Source organism: Salvelinus namaycush, chromosome 13, assembly GCF_016432855.1.
Source record: "Salvelinus namaycush isolate Seneca chromosome 13, SaNama_1.0, whole genome shotgun sequence".
NCBI lineage: Eukaryota > Metazoa > Chordata > Actinopteri > Salmoniformes > Salmonidae > Salvelinus > Salvelinus namaycush.
The window spans coordinates 31,004,069-31,027,627 of NC_052319.1; the positions used below are offsets into that span (position 1 = coordinate 31,004,069).

General features: G+C 41.7%; 1 protein-coding gene across 1 annotated transcript in view; it reads right to left on the reverse strand.

The window, feature by feature from the left end:
- Positions 1-23,559, reverse strand: part of LOC120058433 (F-box-like/WD repeat-containing protein TBL1X) — a 42,702-nt gene that overhangs the window by 5,983 nt on the left and 13,160 nt on the right. Inside the window, exons 2-4 of the mRNA XM_039007086.1 lie at positions 7,587-7,696; positions 6,499-6,644; positions 4,246-4,465 (exon numbers count right to left, since the gene is read on the reverse strand). Of these exons, the coding sequence (XP_038863014.1) occupies positions 4,246-4,465; positions 6,499-6,644; positions 7,587-7,644 (424 nt within the window). The 5' untranslated portion in view covers positions 7,645-7,696. The remainder of the gene's footprint in view (positions 1-4,245; positions 4,466-6,498; positions 6,645-7,586; positions 7,697-23,559) is intronic.

The following is a 23,559-nucleotide window of genomic DNA, read 5'->3' on the forward strand; positions in this document are numbered from 1 at the left end:
TGCAGCAATCAGTTAGCTGCTCAGATAGCTGATGTTTAAAGTTAGTGAGGGAAATATAAGTCTCCAGCTTCAGCGATTTTTGCAATTCGTTCCAGTCATTGGCAGCAGAGAACTGGAAGGAAAGGCGGCCAAACGAGGTGTTGACTTTGGGGATAACCAGTGAGATATACCTGCTGGAGCGCGTGCTACGGGTGGGTGTTGTTATGGTGACCAGTGAGCTGAGATAAGGTCGGAGCTTTACCTAGCATAGACGTATAGATGTCCTGGAGCCAGTGGGTCTGGCGACGAATAGGTAGCGAGGGCCAGCCGATTAGAGCATACAGGTTGCAGTGGTGGGTGGTATATGGGGCTTTGGGGACAAAACGGATGGCACTGTGATAGGCTGCATCCAGTTTGCTGACTAGAGTGTTGGAGGCTATTTTGTAAATGACATCGCCGAAGTCGATGATTGGTAGGATAGTCAGTTTTACGAGGGTATGTTTGGCGGCGTGAGTAAAGGAGGCTTTGTTGCGAAATAGGAAGCCGATTCTAGATTTAATTTTGGATTGTAGATGTTTAATATGAGCCTGGAAGGAGAGTTTACAGTCTAGCCAAACACCTAGGTATTTGTAGTTGTCCACATATTGTAGTTGTCCACAAGTCAGAGTAGTGATGCTAGTCGGGCAGGCGCGTGCGGGCAGCAAGCGGTTGAAAAGCATGCATTTAGTTTTACTAGCGTTTAAGAGCAGTTGGAGGCCACGGAAGGAGTGTTGCATGGCATTGAAGCGTGTTTGGAGGTTTGTTAACACATTGTCCAAAGAAGGGCCAGATGTATACAGAATGGTGTCGTCTGTGTAGCGGTGTCAGGGAATCACCCGCAGCAAGAGCAACATCGTTGATATATACAGAGAGTCGGCCCGAGAATTGAACCCTGTGGTACACCCATAGAGACTGCCAGAGGTCCGGACAACATGCCCTCCGATTTGACACACTGAACTCTGTCTGAGAAGTAGTTGGTGAACCAGGCGAGGCAGTCATTTGAGAAACCAAGGCTGTTGAGTCTGCCGATAGGAATACCGTGATTGACAGAGTCTAAAGCCTTGGCCAGGTCGATGAAGACGGCTGCACAGTATTGTCTTTTATCGATGGCGGTTATGATATTATTTAGTACCTTGAGCGTGGCTGAGGTGCACCCATGACCAGCTCGGAAACCAGATTGTACAGCAGATAAGGTGCGGTGGTGACAGTGTTACCTAGCCTCAGTGCAGTGGGCAGCTGGGAGGAGCTCTTATTCTCCATGGACCTTACAGTGTCCCAAAACTTTTTGGAGTTAGAGCTACAGGATGCAAATTTCCGTTTGAAAAAGCTAGCATTTGCTTTCCTGACTGATTGCGTGTATTGGTTCCTGACTTCCCTGACAAGTTTCATATCGCGGGGACTATTCAATGCTAGTGCAGTACGCCACAGGATATTTTTGTGCTGGTCGAGGGCAGTCAGGTCTGGAGTGAACCAAGGGCTATATCTGTTCTTAGTTTAAAAAAAATTGAAAGGGGCATGCTTATTTAAGATGGTGAGGAAATTACTTTTAAAGAACGACCAGGCATCCTCGACTGACGGGATGAGGTCAATATCCTTCCAGGATACCCGGGCCAGGTTGATTAGAAAGGCCTGCTTGCAGAAGTGTTTTAGGGAGCGTTTGACAGTGATGAGGGGTGGTCGTTTGACCGCAGACCATAGCGGATGCAGGCAATGAGGCAGTGATTGCTGAGTTCCTGATTGAAAACAGCAGAGGTTGATTTGGAGGGTAAGTTGGTCAGGATAATATCTATGAGGGTGCCCATGTTTACGGATTTAGGGTTGTACCTGGTGGGTTCGTTGATAATTTGTGTGAGATTGAGGGCATCTACCTTAGATTGTTGGACTGCCGGGGTGTTAAGCATGTCCCAGTTTAGGTCACCTAACAGAATGACTTCTGAAGATAGTTGGGGGGCAATCAATTCACATATGGTGTCCAGGGCACAGCTGGGAGCTGAGGGGAGTCTATAACAGGCGGCAACAGTGAGAGACTTATTTCTGGAGATTCATTTTTAAAATTATAAGCTCGAACTGTTTGGGCATAGACCTGGAAAGTATGACAGAACTTTGCAGTCTATCTCTGCAGTAGATTGCAACTCCTCCCCCTTTGGCAGTTCTATCTTGACGGAAAATGTTGTAGTTGGGGATGGAAATCTCAGAATTTTTAGTGGCCTTCCTAAGCCAGGATTCAGACACGGCAAGGACATCAGGGTTGGCGGAGTGTGCTAAATCAGTGAGTAAAACAAACTTAGGGAGGAGGCTTCTGATGTTAACATGCATGAAACCAAGGCTTTTTCGGTTACAAAAGTCAAAAAATGAGAGTGCCTAGGGACACGCAGGGCCTGGGTTAACCTCCACATCACCCGAGGAACAGAGGAGGAGTAGGATGAGGGTATGGCTAAAGGCTATCAAAACTGGTCATCTAGTGTGTTGGGGACAAAGAATAAAAGGAGCAGATTTCTGGGCGTGGTAGAATAGATTCAGGGCATAATGTACAGACAGGGCTATGGTGGGGTGCGGGTACAGTGGAGGTAAACCCAGGCATTGAGTGACGATAAGAGAGGTTGCATCTCTGGGTGGCGGGACAAAGGAGGTATCTGAGGCATGTTGAGTGGGACTATGGGCTCCGCAGTAAACTAAAACATTTTTTATTTATTTTACCTTAATTTAACTAGGCAAGTCAGTTAAGAACAAATTCTTATTCTCAAGGACAGCCTAGGAACAGTGGGTTAACTGCCTTGTTCAGGGGCAGAACAACAGATGTTTACGTTGTCAGCCCAGGGATTTGATCTTGCAACCTTTCAGTTACTAGTCCAACACTCTAACCACTAGGCTAAACAACAGTATACAAGGCATATTGACATTTGAGAGAGACAAAGCAATCACAGGTGTTGATTGGGAGAGCTAGCTAAGACAACAACAGCTAATCAGTTGAGACAACAACAACAGGTAAAATGGCGATGAATGGGCAGAGAAGGTCGCTTAACTACACACAGGGCCTGAGTTCGAGGCTGGGGCCGACAGATAAACAAGAAAACAACAACAAAAAACAGTGCTAGAGGCATCACTACAGATCATGGTTTGATTCCAGGCTGTATCACAACCGGCCGTTATTGGGAGTCGCATAGGGCGCGCAGAAATGGCCCAGCATCATCCAGGTTAGGGTTTGGCCGGGGTAGGCTGTAACTGACTTGCCTAGTAAAATAAAGGTTAAATAAAATAAAGAAATAAAACAGACACATACATGACTCCCAGTACCTACTATACAGGAGATCACATATATTGAAAATATAGTTCCATTTCCTTCTCATCCAGAGTCATATTCAGTTGCAAAAACTTTAATTATCTGGACTGTTTCCCTCTTAAGTTTGTTTCTGACAAAAATTAGAGGTGTTTAACCTCTCCCCTTTCAAATCATAACCATTTAAGATCAGAGAATTTAAATTAGGCTAGTTCCAAAACATTAACGGCAAATAGTAGAGAGCCCGAGACAGTTACTAAGTCTTAAATAACAGTGTTATCTAAGATTTGCAACTACCGCATCAAACGCACTTGTTGACCCAATTGAAGTGGAAGGAGCAATCTGTAGAGGATCAAAGCTCAACCATTCTGGGAGATGAGCTAAGAGCTAATCCAGTAATCATCTTCATATCCTGCCTGCAGTATTGATGAAATGTGTTTTTCTTCCAGACTTGTTTTTGCTGAAGAGCAATCCTACGGGGCTGTAGCATCCCTGTCCGTTCAGACAAGCATTACTTAAACTAACATAGTCTTTGCTGATGTTCTGCCACCCACCCACACAGACAGACTAACTCCAGTGGGATCGGCTGACACAAACATCCACAACATCCTCTATCGGTTTCTCCCTAATCTAATGCTTCACCCGATCCATACCTCTCTGGTTTCACTGGCTGAATTCTAGAAGCATCTGTTAGGGAGGCACAATGAAGGTGAATGCATGCAGGGTCAAATTCACCAACACTCAATGCCATGTCACTAATTACCTCACATTCAGTGAAAATCCCATGGCTCTAGAGTACCACACACACACGCTGCTTGATGTAGTAAGTCTCACATAGTAAGTATCAAGATAATGTGGGAAAATATTTAGCTATCATTTGTTAAGTTACGGCACGACAACGCTTGCTAGTGATTGCTAAATGGCCCTGTTAGACAGGAGGCTGTTCTTACACATGGTGTGTGTGCCGTTCTCCTCTCCGTTTACGATGGCCTCTCCGTTCTTTGGTGCGTTGGGTTGGTTGCTTGCGGCGGTGGCTGCCATGGCGCAGGCCGCCTGTTGCTGGGCTAGCTTGTCGCGGAAGGCCTGCTGCCGCGTCTGCACCACATCTGGCATCACCGCGTCGATGAGTGACAGAGACTCAATGGGCCGCCCATCAAACACCGTGCCATCCTGCCAACACAACACCAAATATGCCATGGTTACCCTGTTGGATGTAGAGTGCACTGATGGACAATAAATTCAAACTGTAGGATTTACATTTTTAATTTGCCAAGTACAATAGTGTATTGATTTTGGTATTGTTTGAGATTCATGACTTCGATAAACTTATTTTGCATACAAATGACTGCTGAGCTAAGTATTGATCTTAGGCACTGTATTAGTGAGGGCAGTCTTATATAAATAACCCCATTGATTTACATGGAGAGTGTGTGGTGTTTGTTCTGGGTGTGGTAGTCCAGGCCAGGGTTGTATTCTCTAGGCACCAAAAGGAGGAAAACAGATTGAAAAAGAACCTTAATGAATAAAACATATATATATATACACACACACATACACACTCAGTCAAAAGTTTGGGCACAACTACTCATTCAAGGGTTTTTCTTTATTTTTACTATTTTCTACATTGTAGAATAATAGTGAAGACATCAAAACTATGAAATAACACATATGGAATCATGTAGTAACCAAAAAAGTGTTAAACAAATCAAAATGTATTTTATATTCTTCAAAGTAGCCACCCTTTGCCTTGACAGCTTTGCACTCTTGGCATTCTCTCAACCAGTTTCACCTAGAATGCTTGAAGGAGTTCCCACATATGCTGAGCACTTGTTGGCTGCTTTTCCTTCACTCTGCGGTCCACCTCATCCCAAACCATCTCAATTGGGTTGAGGTCGGGTGATTATGGAGGCCAGGTCATCTGATGCAGGACTGCATCGCTATCCTTCTTGGTCATATAGATCTTACACCGCCTGGAGGTGTGTTTTGGGTCCTGTTGAAAAACAAATGATAGTCCTACTAAGCGCAAACCAGATGAGATGGCGTATATCTGCAGAATGCTGTGGTAGCCATGCTGGTTAAGTGTGCCTTGTATTGTAAATGAATCACTGACAGTGTCACCAGCAAAGCACCCCCACACCATCCCACCTCCATGCTTCACGGTGGGAACCACACATGTGGAGATCATCCGTTCACCTACTCTGCGTCTCACAAAGACACGGCAGTTAGAACCAAAAATCTCCGATTTGGACTCACCAGACCAAAGGACAGATGTCTACCAGTCTAATGTCCATTGCTCGTGTTTCTTGGCCCAAGCAAGTCTCTTATTCTTATTGGTGACCTTTAGTAGTGGCTTCTTTCCAGCAATTTTATTTATGCAGCCTCCTCTGAACAGTTGATGTTGAGATGTGTCTGTGACTTCAACTCTATGAAACATTTATTTGGGCTGCAATTTCTGGCAACTCTAACTTATCCTCTGTGGCAGAGGTAACTCTGGGTCTTCCTGTCCTGTGGCGGTCCTCATGAGAGCCAGTTTCATCATAGCGCTTGATGGTTTTTGCGGTTGCACTTGAAGAAACTATCAAAGTTCTTGAAATGTTCCGTATTGACTGACCTTCATGTCTTAAAGTAATGATGGGACTGTCGTTTCTCTTTGCTTATTTGAGCTGTTCTTGCCATAATATGGACTTGGTCTTTTACCAATTGGGGCTATCTTCTGTATACCAACCTTACCTTGTCACAACATAACTGATTGGCTCAAACACATTAAGGAAAGAAATTCCACAAATGAACAAGGCACACCTGTTAATTGAAATTAATTCCTGGTGACTACCTAATGAAGTTGGTTGAGAGAATGCCAAGAGTGTGCAAAGCTGTCATCAAGGCAAAAAGGTAGCTACTTTGAAGAATCTCAAATATAAAATATATTTTGATTTGTTTAACACTTTTTTGGTTACTACATGAATCCATATGTGTTATTTCATAGTTTTGATGTCTTCACTATTATTCTACAATGTAGAAAATAGTAAAAATAAAGAAAAACCCTGGAATGAGTAGGTGTGTCCAAACGTTTGACTAGTACCGTATATATATATATATATATAGTTTTTGTGTTCTTTTGCTAAATGTTTTGCTACAGTATGCACTAATGAATGCGACCCACGGCAGCACTAGAAGGCAGCCTGGAGTGGAGCCCCTGGGCTCACCTCGTTGATGCTGATCTCTGCCTCCACATACTGGAGGCCTTTCTGCAGGATGGAGATGAGGGCAGCAGGGGGCACTAGTGTTCCATTGATGTTGGACTGGCTGATGTGGCTCTCGATGCCAAAGGTGAACGCTGAGTGGGAGAAACCTGGAAAGGGACACACAGAGAACACAGTCAGTACAACGAGAACACCAGAGACCCTGCAACACAAACATCTCACTCCTACACAGACATATCTACAGACATCTGCCATGTCTGAGGTGTTATTTCTAACTTTTTATATCAATGTTATGTAAACCAAAAAATAAAAGGGAACTTTCATCATTCATTCCAAATAGACTTTTTCAGCGGAAGAAATGTTAAAATGCCAGAGCTATCAAGCATTTATCCAATGACTGGCTTCAAAGAAAGCCCCAACAGTAATCAAATACAGCGGCTAGGATCTCAATAATTCATTCACCCTGTGAAAAATAGGGTAGCGTGAATGGCATGTTGACACAGGTACATATGAAGGGAAAGCGATATTCTGAACAGCCAACAGACAGGTAGAATAGGCTTGGTTTCCACTAAGTGTAGTTTCTGGAGTTACTGACACCTCTACTTTCCTATTCCTGCACTCTCTCAAGCTTTTCATCATGTTTTTGGTGAATGTATTGAAGTAGCCATTGGTAAAATGTGTGTCAAAATTCCCAAACCTTTAGGGACCATTTAGATCAGGGGTGTCAAACTCATTCCATTGAGGGCCTAGTGTCTTGGTTTTTCCATTCAATTAAGACCTAGACAACCAGGTGAGGGGAGTTCCTTACAAATCAGTGACCTTAATTCCTCAATCAAGTACAAGGGAGGAGTGAAAAGCCGCAGACACTCAGCCAGTGGAATGAGTTTCACACATGTGGTTTAGAAAGAGTCAATGCAGTCTAATCCATGACAACATAATCAACAAGGTCAACTACAAAGCCATTCTCAATTCCTACATTACCACAGAAACAAATACACAAGAAATATGTAAAGCAGAAGTATAATAATCATTTCAGCAGACAGACAGAGACAGGACAAGTGTCTTACAGGGAGGTTGGCAGTCATACATACCTGACTCCTGAAGATATCTGTATACCAAGAAGTTCACTTCATCACTGGTTATACTCATCTTAGCCCACCTCGATGGAGGAGGTACTGTATCTAGTAAAGATCGGCCCACTCTAGGAAAGAAAGAGAGGAAGACAATGAGTTTTAGATTCATTACACAGCTAGCTACATCGTTTCACAAGATGACAAGATTCCCAATGAGTGGGAAAATGGAGGTTATATCTAGGTAGGTCCCCAATCATTATTACCAAATGACTTGACAGCTACCATGTCCTCACATACAAAGATAAAGCAAGACCATAGTCAAAGATAAAGCAAGACCACCCCCCCCCCCCCCCCCCCCCCATCTCTCTGTGATCCGACAGCGGTGTCCATTTCCATTTGGCTTGCAGGGGAAAGTGGCAACATTCAACTATTATTGACCTGGCCACTGATCTAGATGGGTAAAGAAGCCTAATAAAGCAGGACATGGCATTAAAGGCCTACTGTCGCTATCTAGTAAACTGCAGAGGAGAACTCAACACACCGGCTAGGGCTAATTACTGGTAAAGTTGGGCAACATTCACATCATTATCGCTTTCACAGAAAACATAATTTACTGGCGACTGCATCAACATTTCAATTTGGTATTCTTTCAAAACTACAGGGAGCTGAAGAAAAACATAAAAACGGAGCCCTTTAGAATCACAGCAATTGAGATAGTGTTCCCACTGATAAGGGCCTTCAGGCTAGGGAGTGCTTTGCTACAAAGAATGATTAATGGCTGTACTAAATTCTACAGGGACTTCAGGTTACGAAAAAAAGAAAGTATGGGAACTGTAAAAATATCTGAACACTATGAAGTGGATATGAACACACACGTACTCAATTACATGCTCACTTACACATACAGACTTACACACACACACACACACACACACACCTGATCTCGCTCTCTTCTCTGTCGAGAACTGTTATAATTTAATGTGTTTATTGTTTGTCTATATTTTTGATGTAATTGTCTACACGTTTATATATGTTTACAACAAGCAAGGGGAAGATATTAGAATAGGGGCATTGGGGAATAATAACATATTGTACGGAATACATTTGTACTGTAGTGAAGCCGTCTCTAGAGTAATGCAAGGTCTCTTTCATGATCATGTAAAACATCAATTCGTATGGAAATGCTGGGATGTGTGTAACGGCTGATTTCCTCCTCTTCGTCCGAAGAGGAGATGTAGCAGGGATCGGACCAAGACGCAGAGTGGTAAGTGTCCATGTTTTAATATAATTAACTGAACACGACAAAATATACAAAATAACAAAGTAACCTAACCGAAACAGTCCCGTGTGGCACGAACACAGACACAGGAAACAAACACCCACAAACCAACAGTGAAAACAGGCAACCTAAATATGGTTCCCAATCAGAGACAATGCAAAACACCTGTCTCTGATTGAGAACCATATCAGGCCAATTGACAAACCTAAACATAGAAACACATAACATAGACTGCCCACCCCAACTCACACCCTGACCATACTAACTAAAGACAAAACAAAGGAAAATAAAGGTCAGAACGTGACAATGTGATTTTCAATTATGGTAAAGGTAATTATGATGCAACTATCACGGCGATACGATATGGATTACAATTATCATCATGAATATTAACGCTATACGCACTAGATGTTACACACATAGACACTCAACCATGCAAATTGGCAGAGTTATTATTTATTTGGACATCACACATTATAGTCTTACTCTTATACAGACATCGTACACACTCTCACTATCACATCCAATATCATACACATCAACCTACTCAGATTTACTACACACATAATATCTTGTCTCAATTTTCTAACATCTGTGGCATTGGCTCACAGGCAAGGGAATAAAACAAATATTGCTAGAATCTAATTCTTGAATTCTAAATATCAGACATTTGAAAGCTCTAATACCTCTGATGGCAGTAACTTTACAAGCACTAAATTATGGTCAATTTAGACTGCGAATAGTATCTAGTTATGGTAAGGGGAGAAATAAGTATAGCCAGTTATAATTGTAACGGTTTACCAGATATAAAAAAAGAAGATCAGTCTTTACATGGCTAAAAGAAAAGGAATATAACATATACTGTTCACAGGAAACTCACTCTACATCCTTAGATGAAGTTGCGTGGAAAAGGGAATGGGGTTGACAACTTTCTTGTCTCTTTCTCTCTTGCATCAAAGGTTAAAAACGTTTTAATAGGAGACAGAATGTGATCGGATCATCATCTAATTGGCATTCACATAACTCCTATAGATTTTCCACGTGGACATTGGAAATTTAATCAAAGTTTACTGGAGGAAAACCTATTTTTAACTAAGACAAAATCATTTATAACAGAATTTTTCCAGTATAATATAGGTTCAGCAAATCCCCTTATTGTTTGGGATACCTTTAAATGTACCTTCAAAGGTCATTCAAATCAATATTCATCAATACTAAAAAAGCAGTTTCTGGCTAAAGAGACAAGATTAACACGGAGAATCCATGAAATAACAGTACAGGTAGACAGCAATAAAAACTATACTACAGAGATAGAAAAGAAGTTAGAGGAAAAACAAAAAGAACTTTAGGAACTTATTCAAGAACGATCTAATGTAATCTACTACAAAAATAAAGCAAACTGGATGGAATATGGAGAAAAATTCACAAAAGTCTTCCTGAATCTCATATATAGGAACGCTAACAAAAAGAATTTGCAGAAACTCGTTACTGAAGAGGGAGTCATCTATGATTCTCCTAATTATATTTTAAAAGAGGAAGCTATTTATTTTAGGCAGATGTTCTCTATCCGTCTCATCCTCTCCCACTGAACAAAGATTACAGTAAGGAATTATTTCCAAATAATATAAAAAATGAAATATTATCAAATGTACAGAAAGATCAGCCCGGAGGCCAAATTACAGAGGAATAACATTTTAAGGCTATTAAATCCTTTCAGTCTGGAAAAACCCCAAGGCTTGATGGCATACCGACCGGTAGAGGTATATCAAGCCTTTTTGATATACTAAAAGCTCCATTGTTAGATTGTTTTAACTACTCCTATAGAAATGGTAGTCTGTCAGGTACTCAGCAGGAAGGTCTGACTTCTCTATTATTAAAACAAGACCCAGATGGCAAATATAAAGACCCAGTCTATCTAAAAAACTGGAGGCCTCTTACACTTTTTGTGATGCAAAAATACTAGCGAAATGCATAGCACTCAGAATTAAAAGGGGTTTACCAGGTATTGTTCATCCTGATCAGACAGTTTTTTTTTTACATGGACGATACATTGGAGATAATATATACGACAACTATTAGAAATAATAGAACATCATGAAACATCTAAGAAGCCAGGCCTGGAATTTTTAGCGGATTTGGAAAAAGTATTTGATAAATTAAGAGTGGATTTTTCCAATTTTGGTAATTCTCTTTTAAAATGGGTAAAAATTATGTATAGCAACCCCAGGTGTAAAATAGTAAATAACTGCTACTTCTCAGAGAGTTTTGAATTGTCAAGAGGAGTTAAACAAGGGTGTCCGCTGTCACCATATATATTCGTTATGGCCATCAAAATGCTAGCTATTAAAATCAGATCCAATAACAACATTAGAGGATTAGAAATCCAAGGCTTAAAAACAAAGGTGTCCATGTATGCTGATGACTCAAGTTTTATATTAAGTCCGCAAGCTAGATCCCTGCAATGTCTCATTGAAGATTTAGATAACTTTTCAGTGCTCTCTATACTAAAACCTAATTATGATAAAGTGTACCGTCGTGGCCAAAAGTTTTGAGAATGACACAAATATGAATTTTCATAAAGTTTGCTGCTTCAGTGTCTTTAGATATTTTTGTCAGATGTTACTATGGAATACTGAAGTATAATTACAAGCATTTCATAAGTGTCAAAGGCTTTTATTGACAATTACATGAAGTTGATGCAAAGAGTCAATATTTGCAGTGTTGACCCTTCTTATTCAAGACCTCTGCAATCCGCCCTGGCATGCTGTCAATTAACTTCTGGGCCACATCCTGACTGATGGCAGCCCATTCTTGCATAATCAATGCTTGGAGTTTGTTCGAATTTGTGGGTTTTTGTTTGTCCACCCGCCTCTTGAGGATTGACCACAAGTTCTCAATGGGATTAAGGTCTGGGGAGTTTCCTGGCCATGGACCCTAAATATCAATGTTTTGTACCCCGAGCCACTTAGTTATCACTTTTGCCTTATGGCAAGGTGCTCCATCATGCTGGAAAAGGCATTGTTCGTCACCAAACTGTTCCTGGATGGTTGGGAGAAGTTGCTCTCGGAGGAAGTGTTGGTACCATTCTTTTATTCATGGCTGTGTTCTTAGGCAAAATTGTGAGTGAGCCCACTCCCTTGGCTGAGAAGCAACCCCACACATGAATGGTCTCAGGATGCTTTACTGTTGGCATGACACAGGCCTGATGGTAGCGCTCACCTTGTCTTCTCCGGGCAAGCTTTTTTCCAGATGCCGCAAACAATCGGAAAGGGGATTCATCAGAGAAAATGACTTTACCCCAGTCCTCAGCAGTCCAATCCCTGTACCTTTTGCAGAATATCAGTCTGTCCCTGATGTTTTTCCTGGAGAGAAGTGGCTTCTTTGCTGCCCTTCTTGACACCAGGCCATCCTCAAAAAGTATTCGCCTCACTGTGCGTGCAGATGCACTCACAACTGCCTGCTGCCATTCCTGAGCAAGCTCTGTACTGGTGGAGCCCCGATCCCGCAGCTGAATCAACTTTAGGAGACAGTCCTGGCGCTTGCTGGACTTTCTTGGGCGCCCTGACGCCTTCTTCACAACAATTGAACCGCTCTCCTTGAAGTTCTTGATGATCAGATAAATGGTTGATTTAGGTGCAATCTTACTGGCAGCAATATCCTTGTCTGTGAAGCCCTTTTTGAGCAAAGCAATGATGACGGCACGTGTTTCCTTGCAGGTAACCATGTTTGACAGAGGAAGAACAATTATTCCAAGCACCACCCTCCTTTTGAAGCTTCCAGTCTGTTATTCAAACTCAATCAGCATGACAGAGTGATCTCCAGCCTTGTCCTCGTCAACACTCACACCTGTGTTAACGAGAGAATCACTGACATGATGTCAGTTGGTCCTTTTGTGGCAGGGCTGAAATGCGGTGGAAATGTTTTTTTTGGGATTCAGTTCATTTGCATGGCAAAGAGGGACTTTGCAATTAATTGCAATTCATCTGATCACTCTTCATAACATTCTGGAGTATATGCAAATTGCCATCATACAAACTGAAGCAGCAGACTTTGTGAAAATTAATATTTGTGTCATTCTCAAAACTTTTGGCCACGACTGTACAATATTACGTATTGGATCTTTAAAATATACAACTTTTACAGTTGACCTATAAACCCTGGGTTGATGATAAAACGGGCTGATGGTGAAGTAGACATACTTGGTATTCATATCACAAAAGATATAAATAAGCTCTCCACAATGAATTTAAATAGAAAACCTGTAAAAATAGAGAAGATCCTGCAACCATGGAGAGGTAAATACCTGTCTATTTATGATGAAATTGCACTGATTAACTCCTTAGTCATATCTCAGTTTACTAACTTACTTATGGCGCTGCCTACTCCTGATGATTCGTTTTTCAAATCATATGAGCAAAAAATATTTTGCTTTATCTGGGACGCTAAACCAGACAAAATAAAACGTGCCTATCTATATAATGAATATGAATTGGGTGGGTTGAGAATATTAAATATAAAAGCACTAAACCTCTCTCTAAAAGCTTCACTCATTCAAAAGTTTTACTTGAACCCTAAATGGTTCTCAAGTAGATTACTAAGAAAAGCTCATCCATTGTTTAAAAATGGCCTTTTTGCCTTTGTGCAGATTGCCATGTCTCATTTTCGATTAATTGAAAATGATACCTTTTTCAAAGTATCTCTCTTTTTCAAAACAAGTATTGCAGAGCTGGCTACAATTTAAATTTCATCCCCCTGAAAAGGTAGAACAAATATTACAACAAATATTATGGCTGAACTCAAATGTGCTGGTTGATAAAATACCTGTTTTTATGGGAAAGATGTTTCAAAATTGTATTGTGTTCTTAAATGATATTGTAAATTGGAATGGTAGAGTTATGTCCTTCATGGAGTTATCAGAATTGTACGGGAAGGTCTGCTCGAGAGTACAACCAATTGATTTCAGCATTACCCCGAAAATGGAGGAGGCAGGGGGCAGTGGGAGGAGGTAGGGAACTCTGTCTGTATGCTATGTCTTGCTTGTCCTATGTTGCTCTGCGTGTGCTCACTGCTTAATGATTGTCTATATTGTAATTGTTTTTAATAACCTGCCCAGGGACTGCGGTTGAAAATTAGCCGGCTGGCTAAAACTGTCACTTTTACTGAAACGTTGATTAATGTGCACTGTCCCTGTAAAAATAAAATAAACTCAAACTCAACTGGTCTGTCTGCCCAATATAAAGTATCAAAACTGGCGGGGGAATAAAAATAGCATAAATAGGAAAGTATACCAGTTTCATTTGAGGACCAGGATGTTGACAACTGTGCCATACAGATTGCAAAATAGTTGGGAAGAGATTTTTGATGTATTCGATGGTTGATATATGAGTTGATATATAAAACAACGCAAGATTCAAGACTTCGTGCTTTTCAGCTAAAATTACTATATAGAATTCTTGCCACCAACAAAATGTTGAATATTTGGGGCATAAAATCATCGAAGCTCTGCAGATTTTGTTGTGAGGATACAGAATCAATAGACCGTTTATTTTGGTATTGCCCTCAGGTAGCCTGTTTCTGGTCTCAGGTTCAGGAATGGCTGAAAATGCATAGCATGGACCTAAAATTGACACTAGAAATTGTATTGTTAGGAGATCTGGAGAGACCGGGTCAGTCAATTCCGAATATACTAATACTCTTAGTAAAAGTATTTATCTTCAACACGCAATCTGTAGATTCTATTCGATTAGATAATTGAAATTGTACGTTAAACATCACAGCATAGTTGAAAGATATGTGCTGCGTGGAAACACGAAGTGGGTGGCCAGCAGAGATAGATGGGATGGGCTGAGGGAAGCTGAGGGAGTGGAGTTGCTGTGCGGGAGATAGAATGATGGTCAAAGATACGTTTTTTTTATTTTTTTTAAGTAAAAATAAAACATAACAAAAAGTACGTTTGAATGACACTGAGGGGCAGTGTTTTTACAACTAATGCCGGTTTGCCTGAGGCTGATGCTGTGCAGGTGTTTGTACACATGCAAATACACACACACTCTCATGCAACTGGTATGATGTAGTTGTTGAGCGGCTTCACTGCAAGTATATTGTATGTTTCGGATATTCGATAAAAATAATAAAAAGATTAATAATTTTCAAACAATATATCAATCCATTGTCTGTCTGTACACAGTATATTATGCATAATAGGGTATGAAATATGAAGGTGAGACTGGAACAATACCTTTAGAATTCAGAGAAAAAAATCGTCAAAATCCTGAAACTGTAGGTGCAACCAGTTTGTGTGAAATGCCCTTGAGCACTGCAATAATCAACTTTATTTTGTATCAAAGCCCAATGTATCTGTTGACGAGTAAAGCGAACTGAAGTTGCGAACTTTGCCTTCAAACTGAAGGCAAAGCAGACAAATAGAGTGAGCTACCAAAGTATTGGGACAGTGACACATTTTTTGTTGTTTTGGCTCTGTACTCCAGCACTTTAGATTATAATTATACAATGCATATAAGGTGAAAGTGCAGACTGTCAGCTTCAATTTGAGGGTATTTTCATCCATATTGGGTGAAATGTATAGAAATTACATCACTTTCTGTACATAGTCCCCCCATTTTAGGGGACCAAAATTATTGGGACAAATTCACTTACGTGAATCGTGAATAATAATAATAATGAGTGAGAAAGTTAGACACACAAATATCAGGTGGCAGGTAGCCTAGTGGTTAGAGTGTTGGGCCAATAACCGAAAGGTTGCTAGATTGAATCCCCGAGCTGACAAGGTAAAAATCTGTTGTTCTGTCCCTGAACAAGCCAGTTAACCCACTGTTCCTAGGCCGTCATTGTAAATAAGAGTTTGTTCTTAACTGACTTGCCTAGTTAAACAAAGATAAAATAATGTTAACCTCTCACCATTACAATAACAGGGGAGGTTAGTATTATTCATGTTTCATTCAAGACTATCTGTAATTATGGTAGCATCCACAATAATATACAACTGTTTGGAAAAACATTATATTTTTATTTACAATAAAAGTGACTCCAAAATGACAGAATACATTATTAACCATTCATTTCTATTTGGCACAAAATAATCTGAATCACGACCAAAACAAACAGCAAATGCATCCAACAAGTTGTAGAGTCACAAGCTTGCATGCTAGGAATATGGGACCAAATACTAAACTTTTGACTACTTCAATACATATAAGTGAATTTGTCACAATACTTTTGGTCCCCTAAAATGGGGGGGGACTATGTACAGAAAGTGCTGTAATTTCTAAACGGTTCACCCGATATGGATGAAAATACCCTCAAATTAAAGCTGACAGTCTAAAGTGATGGAGTACAGAAACAACAAAAAAATGTGTCAATGTCCCAATACTTCTGGAGCTCATTGTATGTGATATATCACATTCTGTATTCAAGACCACATAGACAACTATACATCGTAAAATGCTTCCTATTCATGTTGGCAGCTCCAATCATTTACCTCACCAAAAACAGCTAGTTATCATTCATAAAGAACCTTGCGGAGTAGAGGTCGACCGATTAATCGGAATGGCCGATTAATTAGGGCCGATTTCAAGTTTTCATAACAATCGGAAATCGGTATTTTTGGGCGGCGATTTTGCCGATTTTTTTATTTATTATAATTTTTTTAAATTATTTTTATATATACCTTTATTTAACTAGGCAAGTCAGTTAAGAACATATTCTTATTTTCAATGACGGCCTAGGAACGGTGGGTTAACTGCCTTGTTCAGGGGCAGAACAACAGATTTTCACCTTGTCAGCTCGGGGGATCCAATCTTGCAACCTTACAGTTAACTAGTCCAACGCTCTAACGCACCTGCCTCTCATTGCACTCCACGAGGAGCCTGCCTGTTACGGGAATGCAGTAGAAGCCAAGGTAAGTTGCTAGCTAGCATTAAACGTATCTTATAAAAAACAATCAATCAATCATAATCACTAGTTATGGTTGATGGATGGTTGATGATATTACTAGTTTATCTAGCGTGTCCTGTGTTGCATATAATCGATGCAACGCTGGGGGGTGATTTAACAAAAGCGCATTTGCGAAAAAAGCACAATCGTTGGACGACTGTACCTAACCATAAACACCAATGCCTTTCTTAAAATCAATACACAGAAGTATATATTTTTAAACCTGCATATTTAGCTAAAAGAAATCCAGGTCAGCAGGCAATATTAACCAGGTGAAATTGTGTCATTTCTCTTGCGTTCATTGCACGCAGAGTCAGGGTATATGCAACAGTTTGGGCAGCCTGGCTCATTGCGAACTAATTTGCCCAAATTGTACGTAATTATGACATAACATTGAATGTGCAATGTAACAAGAATATTTAGACTTAGGGATGCCACCCGTTAGATAAAATACCGAACGGTTCCGTATTTCACTGAAATAATAAACGTTTTGTTTTCGAAATGATAGTTTCCGGATTCGACCATATTAATGGCCAAAGGCTCGTATTTCTGTGTGTTATTATGTTATAATTAAGTCTATGATTTGATAGAGCAGTCTGACTGAGCGATGGTAGGCAGCAGCAGGCTCGTAAGCATTCATTCAAACAGCACTTTCGTGCGTTTTGCCAGCAGCTCTTCGCAAGCACAGCACTGTTTATGACTTCAAGCCTATCAGCCTAATGGCTGGTGTAACCGATGTGAAATGGCTAGCTAGTTAGCTGGGTGCGCGCTAATAGCGTTTCAAACGTCACTCGCTCTGAGACTTGGAGTAGTTATTCCCCTTGCTCTGCAAGGGCCGCGGCTTTTGTCGTGCGATGGGTAACGCTGCTTCGAGTGTGGCTGTTGTCGATGTGTTCCTGGTTCGAGCCCAGGTAGGGGCGAGGAGAGGGACGGAAGCTATACTGTTACACTGGCAATACTATAGTGCCTATAAGAACATCCAATAGTCAAAGGTATATGAAATACAAATGGTATAGAGAGAAATAGTCCTATAAATCCTATATTAACTACAACCTAAAACCTCTTACCTTGGAATATTGAAGTCTCATGTTAAAAGGAACCAGCAACTTTCATATGTTCTCATGTTCTGAGCAAGGAACTCAAACGTTAGCTTTTTTACATGGCACATATTGCACTTTTACTTCTCCAACACTTTGTTTTTGCATTATTTAAACCAAAATGAACATGTTTCATTATTTATTTGAGGCTAAATTGATTTTTATTGATGTATTATATTAAGTTAAAATAAGTGTTCATTCAGTATTGTTGTAATTCTCATTATTACAAATAAAATAAAATAAAAAAATCGGCCGATTAATCGGTATCGGCTTTTTTTGGTCCTCCAATAATCGGTATCGGCGTTGAAAAATCATAATCGGTCGACCTCTATTGCGGACCCCCACAAGAGGTTAAGAATTCCTCAGAGATTAACAATACATTTGAACTTGATCCTAGAACTGACCTTTAGAAAGCTGGATCATGGCCATTGTTACTTTTTGTGCATTCAGCCTAGTCTGAAGGGTAGAACTGGACAAGAGGGACAAACTTCTTCCCAGGTCAGAATCAGAGTAGAGCCAGTCAGTAAGAAATGCAGGCCTCTAACCTTCATACCACACCACACAGAGCTCAACTGACTCAAAAGAGTTCCATTTTGGTAGCATACCAACAACCGGCGCAAAATAGACACAGAATAGTGTTGTCCCAATTACCACTGGGCTCTGTGGCAGCCGGGTCAAACATGTTACTCAACATGAATAATGCAAGTCTTCACCTTGGAGTAACAGTGTTGCTTCCGTCCCTCTCCTCGCCAACCTGGGCTTGAACCAGGAACCCTCTGAACACAACAACTGCCTCCCACAATACATCGTTATCTATTGCTCCACAAAAGCAGTGGTCCTTGCAGAGCATGGGAAACAACTACTTCAAGGTCTCAGAGCAAGTGACGTCACCGATTGAAACATTACTAGCGTGCACCGCTAACTAGCTAGCCATTTCACACCGATTACACTGGGATATTCTTTCATATGGACTCTCTCTGGCTTTATTGCACCACACAGCAGACATGCAGCGCTCAAATTAAATAACCCCCGATATTGGCTGAGTGTGAATGTTCACATGAATTTTCCGCCAACAATCAGAGATGGTGCTATGATTTGGAGCTAGTGTGAAGATCAATCTCACACTGAGACACATTCTCCTTGTGTGGATTCACACTAACGTTCCATGAATACATAAATCACACCACCACGTTATTGAATGAGAGGCATCACTTGAGTCAGTATCATATGAAACCAAAAACACAATTAATAATCTGATCAATAATTTATGACACATTTTAAAAAATTACAAAAAACACCAAAACTGGAAGCAGGTCCCATTTTCCCTAGCTACGCCTTTGTGTCAGTCTGGGTGGGCTGCAAAACTCAGAGACATCCCTACACACCACTTCTCTTTGGCAAGGCTGGAAGGGAAGGGCTATCGGCATCAAAGCAGCGAGCCATTGCTGCCATCACCACAACAAACAACTGGAAACATAATTACCAGGCGAAGCCCAACGGGTCGGGGGGGGCTCAGCACTAATCCATATATCAGATGGGCACATGACGGCATCATCCATTACAGAGCTTCCTGGGCATCTAGGCTTCCCTCGAAACAACACAGCCTATACACTTCTCCCACCTCTGACACAAATGCTTACCTAGGCATTTGCTTTGTGCTGTGGCAACTAGCAAGAGCACTTTAACGTCGTGATCTGTTGAGTGATATAGGTACGGTGAGGACAAATTGAGTTGGTGGATTGAGAACATTGGTGACATTGACACTGTCAGTAGAGCAATTCCACAGTAACAGAGTGATGCTTAGACTCAGATGTATTACTTTAAAATGTATGCCAAACAAAAACCAATGATTGCAAAGTTAAACAGTGCAGATGTCACGCCCTGACCATAGAGAGCCCTCGGTTCTCCATGGTGTTTAGGTCAGAGCGTGACTAGAGAGGTGTTCTAGTCATTGATTTTCTATGTGGCTGGGTTGTATGGTTCCCAATTAGAGGCAGCTGGAAATCGTTGCCTCTAATTGGGGATCATATTTAGGAAGCCCTTTCTCCCACCTGCTTTGTGGGATATTGTTTTGAGTGAGTGCTTGTAGCACCACGTTTGTTCACGGTCGGTGTTTGCTTATTGTTTTGTTTAGAAGTTTCACTTTAAATAAATATGTGGAACTCAAATCACGCTGCGCCTTGGTCCGTCTTTCCACACGACCGTGATAGAATATCCCAACAACGCAGGACCAAGCAGCGTGTTATGGAGGTTAAGGAGTTTTGGACATGGGAGGAAATAATGTCCAGATGTGAGACCCTTCCTTGGAAGGAGACACCAAGGAAGGTGGAAGGACAGCGACGATGCCGGGGACAGTGGGGGGGCACGAGGGGTGGTCGGCGAAGCAGCGGAGAGTGGAAGAGCGGGTCATCAGTCCGGTGCCATCTGTGCCAGCTCCCCGTACTCACCCTGAAGAGCCAGAGACCGTCAGCGAGGCGATGGAGAAGTTGGGGGAGAGAGAGAGAGATGAGAGAGATGTTGGTCAAGTGTGTTCTGCTCAACATTCGACCTGAAAAGCCTGTCAGCAGTCCGGTGCCACCTGTACCGGCTCCACGCACCAGGCCTCCAGTGAGCCTCCCCAGTCCGGTACGTCCTGTGCCAGCTCCCTGCACTCTCCCTGAAGTGCGTGTCCCCAGTCCGGTGCCACCTGTGCCGGCTCCACGCACCAGGCCTCCAGTGCGCCTCCCCAGTCCCGCTCCTAGGCCGGAGCCTTCCTCTGAGCCGGTGCCCAGTCCAGGCACGGTGTCCAGTCCCGCTCCCTGGCCGGAGCCTTCCTCTGTGCCGGTGCCCAGTCCAGGCACGGTGTCGAGTCCCGCTCCATGGCAGAAGCCTTCCTCTGCGCCGGTGCCCAGTCCAGGCACGGTGTCCAGTCCAGCTCCAAGGCCGGAGCCTTTCTCGGCACCGGTGCCCAGTCCAGGCACGGCATCCAACCCAGCTCCATGGCCGGAACCGTGGTCAGGGCGGGGGCTACGACCTGCACTGGAGCCACCACCGACACTAGTCACCCACCCCCTACCCTCCCCATTTGGTTTCAGGTTTTGCGGCCGGAGTCCTCACCTTTGCGGGGGGGGGGGGGGGGTACTGTCACGCCCTGACCATAGAGAGCCCTCGGTTCTCCATGGTGTTGTCACGCCCTGGCCTTAGTTATCTTTGTTTTCTTTATTATTTTAGTTAGGTCAGGGTGTGACATGGGGGATGTTTGTGTGTTTTTTGTCTAGTCTAGGGTGTTTGTATTGTATTGTATTGTATTGTTTTGTAGAGTTCATGGGGTTGTGTTCAGTGTAGGTGTTTATGTAAGTCTATGGTTGCCTGGATTGGTTCTCAATCAGACAGCTGTCTATCGTTGTCTCTGATTGGGAGCCATATTTAAGGCAGCCATAGGCATTAGGTAGGTTGTGGGTAATTGTCTATGTCTTGACGTTAGTTGCTTGTGTCTGCACTTTTGTTTTGTAGCTTCACGGTCGTTTGTTGTTTTGTCTAGTTTGTATTAGTGTTCGTTTTCATCTTCAAATAAAAGAAGATGTATTTATATCACGCTGCGCCTTGGTCCTCTCTTTCACCTAAAGACGATCGTGACAGGTGTTTAGGTCAGAGCGTGACTAGGGGGGTGTTCTAGTCATTGATTTTCAATGTGGCTGGGTTGTATGGTTTCCAATTAGAGGCAGCTGGAAATCGTTGCCTCTAATCGGATCATATTTAGGAAGCCCTTTCTCCCACCTGCTTTGTGGGATATTGTTTTGACTATTCACGGTGTTTGTTTAGAAGTTTCACTTTAAATAAATATGTGGAACTCAAATCACGCTGCGCCTTGGTCCGTCTTTCCACACGACTGTGACAGCAGATGCAAAGTTTGGTGATAGCACAAACAGCACAAACAGTCATTCTGTTACCAAAGTTTGCATCTGCACTTTTCTTTATTAGGTACGTGTTTTTGTAAAATTTTCTGTGGAAATTGCTGAAAGTGGTCCTTGTGCATAGAATTCTACGTTTTGTTTAACTTTACAATCATTCATTTTTGTTTAACATACATTTTAAAGTGAAAATCTTAGTCTGCATCACTCTGTTATCGAAGAATTGCCCTATACAGTTTGCTTCCACATCAAACACATAATCTATGCTAGGCTTGGGCGATATACCGTTTATACCGTATACCGGGGTATTTTGAAATACTGATGGTATGATTTTCAATACCGTAAAAAAAATAGAAGGTCAGATTAGCTATAAGAAATCTAAGATGTGTCAAATGAATTATATCCAGCTCGGGGTTCCAGCTTTGCATTTGGTTTGCTAACTTGTTAGGTAAGGGGCTAAATGTTAATATCAAGCTTCTTTTTACAGCAGAGACATTCTAGCCTGAGTACTAGTCTCTTTAGCTAACATTCCACTGTTTGCCCTACCTACCTGGTTATTGCCACAGAGACTGGCCTTTATGACATCTTCAAATATAAATATTTTATCATTAATGAGCTTGAGGAGAAGAGGAGTTTGTCCCGATTTCGATAAACCTCACAGCTATCCTCCAATCACAACAATTATCCAAATACTGGAACTATCACCTTTTTTTCTCTCCACAGAACACGTTGGTATCCGGTTGCTAACCTTTTTTTTTTGTCCAGACGAAACCAGTCTGTCAAATGTTGCTAGCTCATGTCAAAATTCTCAAACTAAATACTACAAGACTAGAGACATTCAATCCCCTCCTGGATCAAGATCCCTGTTGCCTAAATTGTTTTTGCTTTCTAAATAGCGCCCCTTGTGTGCACTTCCGGAAATACTGTATATGCCGGTAAGGTACAGAAAAGGTATGACGGTATGAAAATCTGGATACCGACCAACCCCTACTCTATGCCACAAATGCTATCTGTTAAATATCATAATTGGGATATCAGTTATGATATCATTGGAAGAACATATCTGCCTAATGTAATCTTTCGGTGCACATAATCTACATCATAGTGTTTTGCCATTCATCAGACCCATTTCAAATACATTATTTGTCTTGCTCCAAATTGTTTTCCTTGTTTGGGGCATGCATTCACAACAGTCCCAAGCAATTGCATTTAGCCTCCATATAGCACATCCCAGGAGTTGACTGATTGCAGCAGCAGAAACATGGAAATAATACTGGACAGTTATGAGCTTCCCATTAGTCGTCAGCCCTGTGACTCATTAGGGAAATCATTAGCATGTTTAATGCACAGTAAAGTTGATTCCAGCCATTCACCCAGGCTACGATGTTTAGGTTTCAACTGAGTGTTATGCCTGAGGCTGTGGTGAAAGTACAGCACAATTTAACTGAATGTCCAATTTTCTTTTAGTTGTTACGAACCAAATGACAACTATAGTAGCTGCCTGAGCCATTAGAAATTCATTGGAAAGAGCACCACATCAGGTTGACTGTCCACGTAAGTACAAACACTTATTGTAGAAGGTAAAATGGCTCAACCAAAACGATCTCAGGACTCAAGCCAAAACAGTGTTGATGTCATGTAAGCATTTCATGAGCGTTCCATTTAAAACGTAATTTATTGCTACATTCACAATTTTTCCACAAAACACATCCAGTCTTTCTAGCGCAGGCATGGATTAGTTTCTCTAGGATGAAGTTGCCTTTAAACGTTGA